The 12594-nt window shown below is 33.3% G+C and overlaps 1 protein-coding gene and 1 long non-coding RNA gene across 2 annotated transcripts; one reads left to right on the forward strand and one right to left on the reverse strand.

Annotated features, from left to right (window-relative positions):
• Window positions 1-1078: 1078 nt before the first annotated feature.
• LOC126716761 (uncharacterized) lies at window positions 1079-3488 on the reverse strand. Its single transcript, XR_007652269.1, has 2 exons — window positions 3302-3488; window positions 1079-1410 (listed from the first exon to the last, which is right to left on the reverse strand). It is a non-coding gene; the product is annotated as an uncharacterized LOC126716761 (long non-coding RNA).
• A 528-nt stretch (window positions 3489-4016) lies between these two features.
• Window positions 4017-5868, forward strand: LOC126716555 (probable pectinesterase 55). The gene is made up of 5 exons (XM_050417365.1): window positions 4017-4210; window positions 4323-4482; window positions 4650-4865; window positions 5029-5273; window positions 5700-5868. Exons 1-5 carry the CDS (start codon window positions 4017-4019, stop codon window positions 5866-5868), a joined length of 984 nt encoding a protein of 327 aa, XP_050273322.1.
• Window positions 5869-12594: the final 6726 nt, after the last annotated feature.

Consider the following 12594-nt stretch of genomic DNA (forward strand, 5'->3'; position numbering starts at 1 on the left):
AGACCTATTTACTAGGATTTGAGACTAAGCCATTCTCACATTTGAAGGTTCCATTCTCATATGGTGCAGTTTCAACATCACATTTGACAGTACTTTTGTCACATTTGGTAATTCCTTTTTTTTCTCACATTTGACAGTTCCATCCTCACATTGTGCGGTTCCAACATCACATGTGAATGTTCTTTTGTCACATTTGGTAGTTCCTTTTTTTTTTTTCCTCACATTTGATGGTTCCATTATCACATTCGACAGTACTAACATCACATTTGACATTATTTTTTTCAAATTTAGTGGTTCCCTTTTTTTTTTTCCTCACATTTAACAGTTCTGTCCTCACATTGTGCAATACTAACATCACATATGACTTTACTTTTGTCACATTCAGTGGTTCCTTTAGTTTTTTTCATATTTTATGGTTCTATTATCACATTAGGCAGTACCAACATCACATTTGATTGTACTTTGTCACATTTAGTGGTATTTTTTTTTTGTCACATTTAATAGTTTCATTATTACATTAGGCAGTACCAACATCACTTCTGACCGTACCTTTGTCAAATTCGGTGGTAACCTATTTTTTCTCTCACAGTTGACAATTCTATCGTCACATTGGGCAGTACCAATATCACATCTGATCGTACTTTTATATTTGAGCCTACCACTAAAGTCACTTTTTTACTTATTAATAATCGCTTATCACAATATCAATTTTTTTAAAAAAATTGTTGCTTTAGCTTTTTCCTCATTTTAAAAGCTATTAACAAAAATTTAGATCTAAAATCTAAAACAATATAAACATCCCAAAAAATTAGCCCAACCACAAGAATTACAAATAGTAAAGTTAAAATATGGTTTTCTATCCTATGTTACACTTTCTGGTCTAGGCATATCAACTTCCCACCCCCCCCCCCCTTTTTGGATCAATTCAAAGATGCAACTTTAGGCCCTAAACTTTTAGATAAAGCTCTGGTGTTGTTGTGCTTGATCGTATGCTAGACAAGGCCGGTATCGTGCCTACGATTCATTATTACAGTGAAAACATGATAAAAGAGCTTCATGCATCAAGTACCCCACAAGAAATCATTAAGTTTAGAGAAAATTGATAATGTGGGGAAAATAAAAAGGAAGATAATAACAAGTTACATTGTGTTTGACAAAACCTCTAACCTAATCTCTCTCTCTCTCTCTCTCCAATGAGCTTTTGCTCATTGGGGTGACATCATTAAAATACTAAAAATTACACTTCCAAACAAAGGCAATCTCTTAGACATTTGTATTGCAATATTTCCCATCCATCTGGTTATGAACAGCTTTGACAATAGTAACTCTAATAGCAGTGGCAGCTCTACCTGCAACCAAGAGTACTTTAGGGAAGATTAATAGCATTCTTTGCAATTTTCTCACAGCAACCTGCAATTTTGTCACATAAAGGAGTGTGAAAGTGTGTTGCAGTATTTACTCGGAACAAATTGGTGGCCATCCCACAACTTGTGCCCTGCCACACACAAAACACATACAATTAAAAATTATTTACTCTGAAATTCTTTAAAAGGGTGTCATAATCAACTTCATAGGTAATGCAATTAAGATTGTATAACGAACAGAGAGATTCAATTTCCTTTGTGAAGGGCCAAACAGTTGAAATTCCAAATGAAAAAGACTCAGCTGAAAGATTTAGAGACAAACCTCTCCAAAATATAGGCAGGGCAGATCTTATTTACTTTTCTATTTAAGAGAAACTGCAAAACACAAGTACTGGGGGAGGGATCTTGAGGACAAACTTATGAACTTATGCTTATGCAAAGCCACAACGAGATCACCAAAAAAAAAGGAAAATAAACAACTAAGTGAAGCTCAAGGACAATATCATTTGGTTGTTATAACTTTTCCACCCTCAAGAATGGAGCCAATATCATCAAGGACAAAGCCCTAACGATAAAAATGGTTGGGATGTTAATACTGAGTTACTTCAGGAATCCTTCAATATGAGAGCAATAATCATACTCATTGTGACAAAAACGTTATTCCCAACAAATCAGATGTGTGAATCTGGTTCCAAAATTTGCCAAATATTTAATAAAAATCTCATAATTTCAACACTTCCATCATCTGAAAAATAGACAAGACATAGTGACATAGTCATACCGGCCTTTTGTTATCAAAGAGCAAGATCTTGGAACCAGCTGGACTTTAAACCTGGTATATGCTCTCCATCATAAACCATATGATACAACCTAGCACAATAAGATTTACTTGAGTAAAATCCACAAATGCAGTGGTCATATGTTAAGCCTATTCTAAATAGGTCTTAAGGTCAAGATAGAGAATTGAAATACTGAAAAAATATCATAAATGATCAAGGGTCTCTCAGGCAATTGCAAGAGATTAAAATAAATAAATAAATAAATGAATAAAAAAAAACAAACAAATAAGTGAAACACATGAATGATCCCAGATATTTTCTCTCAATACTTAATCATCTGCAAAAGTCTAAGTTGACAGACAACATGGATTCTCCAAGAGGTATATTCTTGGTGCCTCCTAATTATTAATAACTTCAATAATTGTTGAAGTTCAAAATTGCGTAGTGTCAAACTCGGCAGGACAAACAACTTGGTAATGCATTCTCATGACTACCAGTAATAACACCACAAAAACAGAATAGCACTAGCACAATATAAGAGCCTTAAACAAGAAATAGACAATATGCTTAAAATAATATAACAAGAAACCCCATGGTTTTGTTGATTAAATGCTAGATAACTGTATACAACGACCAAGCTAAAACCAGCCACAAAATTTGTATGTCTTTATATATAAGATCATTTCATTTTCCGCATTTGCCATGACAATGTTGAGCCAATCTAAGTTTATACCCTCCACCTCTAAAACAAAATCAACTAACGAATTGCAAAGCCTGCATTTTGGTGAGCAGAACTCAATCACTGTAGCCTCTTTCCCTGCTGCCAAGGTTGAAGCAAATGCTATTTGCTCTACCTCTACTTGCTCTTCAGGAGTTAAGTTCAACTTTATCTGACTTTGGTTGGTTCGACATCGAATTGGAACTAAGCCATGGATAAGAGGATTTTGAAATAGAGGTGACGAGATTGAAATTTTATAAGTAAAAGACCCAAGATTTTGCAAGGATTTGAATATCCAAGGACCGTCAAACATGTAGAGATTAGGAATTTTAGGATTAAAAAAAAGAAAAAAAGAAAAGAAGGACCCAATATCAAACACAAATTGGTAAGATCATTAGACTTAAAAAACCTAAAAGTAAAAAGAATTGAAGAAAGCTCACAGTCACAGGTCAGTGATAGAGATCCACTTGAGAGTGGAGACAGAATCTGGGTCGTCAGGTTTGAAAGAGTTCTTGAAGGAGAGAATGCTGACTCCTCTCTCTTGGGTCACCGGTGAAAGAAGAAGAACTCTTGCTAGGTTTTCAGTTTGGGAGAGTAGAACGCGAGAAAGAAAAGACCGTTGTTTGTTTTTCGATGTGTTTTTGCTTTTATACATTACCCGCTTATTCGGTAACTAGTTTTCATTAAAAATAAATAAATGGTCAGGATTAGGACATATAAAATATCCAGTCAAGATTTAAAGGGGTACGGTACCCACTAAAAAAAATAGTGGGTACTGTAGAATGACCCATAAATTAGAATTTAGAACAGATAATAGATTTTTTTTTTTTAAAGATATAATTAAAACATATGGCTAAGTATGAACCCTTTCCTTCCTAAATAATAGTCCCTAAATAGTGGAATGTAGATATTGTTAAAAGTTGATATACTAAAGTAGAAAAAAGAATTTATCTTATCCAAAAGTAGAACAGAAATTTTAGGTAAGGAAATGTGATATGCTCTATATTTGTCACAATATTGTCACACATCCTATTTTAGTATTTCTTGGCAACTGATTCCTTGTATCTTACAACATTGATAACTTTAAATAGAGAATTTATTCATCATCTCACACATCAACAGGTGAAAAAAATTTCACCATTGCATCTCTCCATAATGGTATCTCCTACATTTATTTTCTACCTTACACTGACTCTCTTCCTTTTCCTAAATGTGTCCACTTCTACTAAGACCATCCTAGTTGATAAGTCAGGCAAGGGACAATTCACCACAGTGCAGAAGGCCATCGATTCAATCCCATCAAATAACAAACAATGGACAATTATCCTTCTCAATGCTGGTGTTTACAAGTAAATCAACATTAGTATATATACTATATATATAACTCCAATTTTCATTTATAAGCTATCCATTAAATTAATTTCAGTCACTAACAATATTCTTTTTTCCTTTATTGTCTAGAGAGAGAGTTACAATCATCAAAGATAAACAATACATTATTCTTAAGGGAGAGAGTAGGCTATCGACTGTGATCGAATGGGATGATTCTGGAAACTCCTTGGAAAGTTCAACCTTCAAGTTGTATGCTTCAAATTTTATGGCTCGTAATATTACATTCAAGGTAAGGCAAAACGCAAAAAGTTTCATCTTGGGCTAACCCAAAAGGTTAATAATTGAAAACTAAAATGTTTCTATTATTAGCAGGTAAAAATATTTAAAAATAGCAAAAGAATTCCAACACTTATTTTAATTATTAATTGACTTTCCTTATATTCCTGCTACTGCTAGAATACATATGACCTCGTGCTGGTAAATAATGTGGTGAAAAAGATTACATGGGCACCAGCAGCTCTTCTTTATGCAGACAAAGCATCATTTTATGAATGTAGTTTTGTTGGCATACAAGATACACTCACTGACTTAGTTGGTCGTCACTTTTTTGATGGTTGCTATGTTGAAGGTGCAATAGACTTCATCTGGGGTTATGGTCAATCACTTTATCAGGTTAGAATCAACATCGTTAAATCATTTATCTTTTTACCAATACTAATGGGAACATTATTCAGCAAACAGCAATATATATATATATATATATATATATATATATATTATCTTTATCTTTTATCACATACTCCCCTTGACATTACTTCATATATTTTGCGTGTAGAATTCTGAAATACATGTAAATGGAAAAAGTATAGGCAATTGGAACGCTTATATTACAGCCCAAGGTCGAGAAAGTGATACACAAACCAATGGTTTTGTGTTTAAGTATTGTAAAGTAACAGGAACTGGTACTGCATATTTAGGGAGGGCATATAGAAACCATTCGGCAGTAGTGTATTTCAGGTCAACTTTCGACAATATTATTGCCCCAGAAGGTTGGGATATATGGAAACAAGCTGGAAAGGAGTATGTTCTTCTTCTTCTTTTCTCCATTTTACATTCATCTTATAGATTGTTTGACTGATCTTGATAAGCTAGCATTTGTTTTAAAAGCTTAAGTTTATAGGAAATAGTTAATTTAGAGCTCGTTTGGCATTACGATTTCTTGGAGAAAATGGGTGATTTTTAAATGAAAACAAACACAAAAAAGAGCCATTTGGCTTTGTATTTTTAAGAAAATTGTATTTTTTTTTTTTTTTTTAATTGAGGAAAAACCAAGAAAGTGCATTTTCAAATCACAGCTTAAAGAGTATTTTTTTAGAATCACTAGAAAATTGTGTTTTCACATTACAGTTTTCACATATTACCAATGTGTTCAAAATAGTTGAGCCATTTTTCGATTGAATATCGAGCACGTAAGAATTTTCTTTCTTATGTGTTCTTGTTGTATAGGAAATATATCACATATGCAGAGGTGGAATGCAAGGGACCAGGGGCAAACATGTCGAAACGTGTGAAATGGGAGAAAACATTAACGGCCGAACAACAGAAAAAGTTTGTCGATCAAAAATTGTTCCTAAACCAAGATGGTTGGATAGAAGAACAACGCCTGCATCTTTAGTCGCACCGTTTTCAACATGTGTTAATCATGTGTTAATTTGTTGTCATTCCCTTCTACTATCACATATTTGTGGTATTTTGTAGTGCTGGAATCATGAGCAAGTATACGTATTAGCTGTAATTCATGTAATAAATGCTCAATTATGAGTTGTAATGCTTTTTTCTTTTTCTTTTTCTTTCATGTAATAAATGCTCAATTATGAGTTGTAATGCTTTTTTCTTTTTCTTTTTCTTTTTTAGTTTATGACATTTGTAAACAGAATTCTTTATAATAAAAAAAGAAAAGAAAAAAGGATTATATATGTTTGTGTTTTCTAAATCTTCCTAAATGTTCCCTTCTTTTTCCTCTATATAAAGAATCTTCATGGCCCGGTATATAGGACCGTTTCCTTAATCCTTGTTGTCGTGCATTGTGGTTAATTCTTGGGTTAATTAATCTCTAGGTAAATTGAGTTGAGATCATCTTTGTTTCCACTATATGTAGTTTCGAGTAGACTAGTGATCAAGTTGAGTGAATATGATGTGAACCAAGTGTTGACACCATACATCAAAATTGATTAGTATCTTGGCATGATGATAAAAAATAATTATTCTAAAGTGGACACCATAAGTTGAAATTCTATCATATCTATAAAACAAATTATTTTAAAAAAAAAGTAAAGTGTTGACCACATACATACAAGAGGCAAATAAAATTTTGGTGACTCTTTTAGATTCAAATCTTATGAAGTAAATGACAGAATAAATAAACATAGACCCATTTTAATTATATGGCCACTATTATTGTGCTTATTGCTTAACTCCGACAATGATTGATAAATTGCCATCATTTTGTTTTTAGGAACAATTTACAAATGACCACTATTATTGTAAACTAGTGTGTAGTTCGGTACATATGCACGGGTACAATTAAAAATAATCACAATTATACAGTTTAAATTATACATTTTTTTTAGAAGAGGTTCAAATTATACATAATATTAACCACCACTTTTTTTAAAACATACATTTCTCATATATGTAATGGTTTTGTAGACACTCAATTTTGCACCCATGATTTAATCAAGGAAGATGACTGGAATGACCATCCATGTACCCCAAAAATCATGATCGCATTACATGCATCAATTTGTTTTGGCATTACATGCATCGGTTTATTCATGGCATATCATAAAAATGATCTTGAGGTTCTAACGGTCACAACGGTGTGCCCGGTTTTTGAATTGGACCATTGGATCGAAAGATATTGCATGATTAAGTTTGCATGGTTAACATGCATTGTGTCTAGGTAGAGTTGACCACGCATGATTAATTTAAATTAATTCTGATTGGTTAAACAATTAAAATTAATTAAATAATTTTGTGATTGGTTGATAATTAGTGTCTAAAATAGGGATGCATGCATAGGAATAAAATGGATGATTGGATAACAATAAAATTGAGAATAATCTGAATTTTATCAAGATTTATTTTAAGGAATTTATTCACAAGATAATTTTTCCTAAAAAGTCTGAATTATCCACAAAAGAGATAAAAAAAAAAATCATAGACTAAAAATGAAAACACGTCTAGGTACAAGGATCGGATCAAAAAACCCTAGAAGGATAGTCCAAAACGCACCTGAACACGGAAGAACGTTCGGCATCCAAAAGCACCATTCGGCACTTTTGGAGTGCCGAACGACACTTTAAAAGGGTTGAATTTCCCCCATTTGGGCTTTGGCCCAACTCCTTTCGGGACGATAAGGTACACCCTTTTCGATCTTTTTTGTAAAAGGACGAGTCCCGATTCGTGTTCCACACTTCGGGGCTATTTTCTAGAGTCTTCTAGCCTCTATAAATAGAGACTAGATCTCATAATTTAGCACCTTTTTTTACACTCAGGGAGGCATACGTTTTGAGGCTTTTAAATTGCTTATATTTGTTGATCCTCTCTGAGATTTGTTGCTAAAATTAGGGTTTTTAGGTTTCAAAGATAATTGAATAAGTTTCTTTGAACCCTAAAACATCCTCTCAAGAACAAGGAGTGCTTATGCAAGAGGTTGTTTTCAATCACCCTATCTTTTTTTATGCTTCTTTTTTATGTTGATGAATGTTTTTATCCATAACATGAATGGTTCGTCATTGTTTTGTTTAAAGCATGATTGTTTTTTATGTAATTGTTATAATCTCTTTCTTGAATGTCAATAATCTGGCTTCTCTACCTCGATCTTGACGAAAGGCAACCAAAAGGCTTCTCTACCTTGAAACTGGAGCTGTCTGCGACCTAAGGGCTTCTCTACCTTGATCTTGACAAAAGGTAACCAAAGGGCTTTTTACCTTGAAACTGGAGTTGTTTGTGACCTAAGGGCTTCTCTACCTTGAAATTGGAGTTGTCTACGACCGAATCGGACCATTGGATCGAAAGATATCGCATGATCAAGTTTGCACGGTCAACATGCATTGTGTCTAGGTAGAGTCGACCATGCATGATTAATTTAAATTAATTCTGATTAGTTAAATAATTAAAATTAATTAAACTCAGCTCAAAGTCACTGGATCATTTCCTATTGACTATAAAGGATAGACCATGCCGTTTGGACCAATGCAATGCTCATTACATTACAAGTTGGGAGGTGTAACATCCTAGCTATGGAAAACAATGAAACAACAAACCCACCCTACAACATAATGACTTAGAACCTACCCTTAGGTCGGTCCCGATTAAAATTGCATTACACGTTGTGTGTGTTTATTTTGCTTGGTTGTTTGATGCAGATGGTGATCTAGCTTTAATTGACCAAAGAAAGCGAGAGAGAGAGAGAGGGGATTCTTTTAAAAACTAGGCCACATTAGTATTCAAATCTAGTATAAACGCATATATAGCCTTTGAGCACGCGCGTGAGGCTCTTCTATTTTTTGGGTAAAGATTAATAATTTGCATTTATTATAATTTGAGATTTTTACTTTTCCTAATCACAAAAAAAAAAAAAAAAAAAAATGAATACGTGAGATGAGTTTTGTAGATTGGAGGAGTTTTAAAACTATTTTTTTTATTATCATAAAACAAATCTGATCTTTTACCCCAAAAGAAAAACCATTTTTTTAGTTCTTAAAAAACAGATCTGATATGTTTCAAATCAAAAGACTTTGTTTTATGTAATAAACATAGATTTGAATTTTTATCTCCAAAAACCACTTTTTTCTACATACTATAAAACAGATCTAGTATTTTGACAAATCAAAATCAATTTTTTTACCAACCAAAACAAATCTGATTCTTTTCCAAAAAAGTGATTTCATTCATAAATAAATTTGTGTGATTTAGTTTTTAATTCACATGTTCAACATATCATTCATGACATGCATAAAAGGGTACATAGGTCACAAGAGTCTAGAAGACCAGACTCCGTAACCTACCCTCCGAATTTAGGTCTTTGGATAAGTAGATCTAGCCTTATCTTTACTTTTTATTTTGGGTAGAATGTAACTAGGACAAGAATCCATTTAATTATTTTGGTAGATTGTAACTAGGACCCAAAGCTATGTAATTTTCAAATTTATCAAACATATATTTTTTTTTATTCAATCAATGAAAGGATGCAATTCAGTCATGTATTTTGTAATTGGTATTATTTTTCTTATTTTTTGTGTAAAAAAAATAAGTGATGACTCCACATCACTTACCCAAAAAGAGAGGTGCCCTAAAAAGCACTCCAAAAATCTCTCTTTTTTAAGAGGCAACTTTCGAGGTCTCTCACAAGTTTAAAAATGACCACTATTATTGTAAACTAATGTGTAGTTCCGTGCATATGCATAGGTACAATTAAAAATAATCACAATTATACAGTTTAAATTATAAATTTTTTTTAGAAGAGGTTCAAATTATACATGATATTAACTTACACTTTTTTTAAACCATACATTTCTAATATATATAATGGTTTCTCATTATATATATATATATATATATATATATGAGATGAGTTTAAGTTATACTTAGTGTAAGAGTTACACATTTTTTAAATTAGATTTAAGTAGATCCAACAGTCAAAAAAGACCCTCATTAATGCTAATATTTTGATTAGGATCTCATTAATTAACCCTCATTTATTATATTTTATACCTATCGTTAAACCCAAAAAAATTGTTACATTGACTCTCTCTCTACGTTTCTCTCATTGTCTCTTTCTCCTCCACCGTTGTTCCACCTCTATGGATAGGTTGCCAGCAGGAAAAAACAAAAAAAACAAAAATAAAAACAAACAGCGGAACACTGAAGTTGAAAGGAACACTCGTTTTTATCATACGTTTTCTACGGTTTGCTGGATGACATGTATCCTTACAAACCTTTAATTTATTGGAATTGAAAGTTCAAAAACGTGTACAAAACACCTTTGAACGTTTAGACCCCCAAAATACAACATAACCAATTCAAGCAATATGTCAAACAACTAATGTGCGGAAACTTAACACATGCTATAATATGAAATTGGTTAAAATCTATCTAAGCCATAACATAATAAAACCACAGCAGATAATATAAAGGCAAAGATAGAGAGGAAGGAAGATGCAAACACAAAGACAACACGCGATGTGTTATCGAAGAGGAAACCGAAGTCCTCGGCGAAAAACCTCTCCGCCGCCCTCCAAGCGGTAATCAATCCACTAGAAAATACAGTTGGGATACAAGGACAACAATAGACCCTCCAAGCCTAATCTACCCAGTGCACCTAAGCCCTCCAAGCTTCTTGCTCCAACGAGGTTGCGCCGAACCTTTTTCTTTTCTAGCTTCCCGGATTCCGCTACTAGACCGTAGCATCAACCAATGAAGATTGGCTCCTTCCTAACTGCTTCCCAGAAATCCAAACAACTGTCTCACAGTGATGATGATGGTGAGAACCAGGTTTGGTATAATGCCTCTCAAGGATTTGACAATGGAGAGGAAGAGAGTTGAGGAATTTGAAGAGACTCTAAGGTAGGGATTGTGGGTGAAACAATCTTGTTTTTCTTTAGGGTTTCTCTCTCAAAATTATCTCTGGAAACTCTCTTTTATCGTGGGTAAAAGGGGTATTTATACTGGAGTGGGAGAGGAATGTGAAACGTCAGGTTTTACAAAACAGGGGTGGCTCGCGGCTTGACCTCGCGGCTTGACCAAGTCGCGAGATCCAGTCGCGAGTTAACCGTATGGCCAGTTGTCCTGTTTTGTCCTGTAGTGCTCCAGCTAGCATGACTGTTCATCTTCCAGCATGCTTGGCACGTGTGCTGCTTCTGGCGGCTTGCAGCCGCGAGTCCACCCGCGAGTCCCAGCCGCGAGTCTCTGTTTTCTTGCACACTCTTGAGCATTCTTCACTCTATCTCACTCACTACCCTTACAACAAACCCACCTAAGTACAGGGTTACTAAATGCTGAATTACAAGCAAATTTGGCACGGAATAAAGCCAATTAGATGGTTGAATAAATTCAACCTTACAGGAATAATAAGTTCCTCTCAACGCTGAATATTTCAGAATTATTGGAATTGTTAATTTCTTCGAGCTTATTGGAATTGTTTATTCCTTCCATCGAGGTATTACTAGTTATAGTTCTTTCTTTTGATGATTTGCAAATTAATTTCTTTCAATATATTATACTTTTGGAATTATCATATAAGTGCAAAATGGCTGAAGTTCTTGCTTTCTGTTTGCATTTACTTGTTTTCCTTCTCTATCTCTTTCTCTTCATTTTCATTTTTGTTTTCCTTCTCACAAACCTCTAATGTCAGTCTTTTGTAGTTATTTTTTTATTATTTTTTTTCCTTCTTCTACCGGCAATCTATCCATGGAAGTGGAACAACGGTGGAGGAGAAAGAGATAGAGAGAAAAACGTAGAGAGAGAGTCAAATATAACACTTTTTTTGGGTTTAGAGATAGATATAAAATATAATAAATGAGGGATAATTAACGAGATCCTAATCAGAATATTAGCATTAATGAAGGTCTTTTTTTGACTATTGGATCTACTTAAATCCAATGGTTTAAAAAATGTGTAACTTTAAAGAGTTACACTAGATGTAACTTGAACCCATCTATATATATATAATTTATAATTTAATTGGTTTTAGACTATTCATTTTTTGCACCCAATTATTCACTTGTCACAAAAATTAATAAGGGTAAATTGCGTATTTGGTCCCTATCCTATACACCATATTTCAATTTGGTCCCTATCCTTTTAATTGTGTCAATTTGGTTCTTAACATTTCAGTACTGTGTCAATTTAGTCCTTATTGTTAATTTTTGGATGAAAATTGATGACACGTCTAATGGCCAGAATAAAAAATTAGCTTTCATTGATGTGACAATACAATAAAATTTTATTTTGGCCATTTGACATGTCATCAATTTTCATCCAAGATATAACAATAGGGACTTAATTGACACGATACTGAAAGGTTGGGGACCAAATTGACACAATTAAAAGATTAAGGACCAAATTGAAATATGTTATAAATGATAGGGACCAAATATGTAGTTTACTCAATTAATAACTTAGATAGACACTTGGCGGAAAAATTGAACTCTAATTGAAATCCAATTTAGAATCTTATTGGATTTGGACTCTTCGATTTTTACAATACTTCACTTTGCACAAAATTAAAAATTAAATGAAACACAGAGCGCAAAATTGAGAATTCAATTAAAATCTAATTGGATTTTTCTCTAAGCTTTGGATATATATATATATATATATAGAGAGAGAGAGAGAG

Source organism: Quercus robur, chromosome 3 (genome assembly GCF_932294415.1).
Source record: "Quercus robur chromosome 3, dhQueRobu3.1, whole genome shotgun sequence".
Taxonomy (NCBI): Eukaryota; Viridiplantae; Streptophyta; class Magnoliopsida; order Fagales; family Fagaceae; genus Quercus; species Quercus robur.

Bases quoted from the DNA above. Each gene is read 5' to 3' on its own strand.
- LOC126716555 (XM_050417365.1), top strand. From the start codon at position 4,017: ATGGTATCTCCTACATTTATTTTCTACCTTACACTGACTCTCTTCCTT. The intron at 4,211-4,322 runs GTAAATCAACAT...TTTATTGTCTAG, and splicing joins CTCAATGCTGGTGTTTACAA to AGAGAGAGTTACAATCATCA. The intron at 4,483-4,649 runs GTAAGGCAAAAC...TGCTACTGCTAG, and splicing joins CTCGTAATATTACATTCAAG to AATACATATGACCTCGTGCT.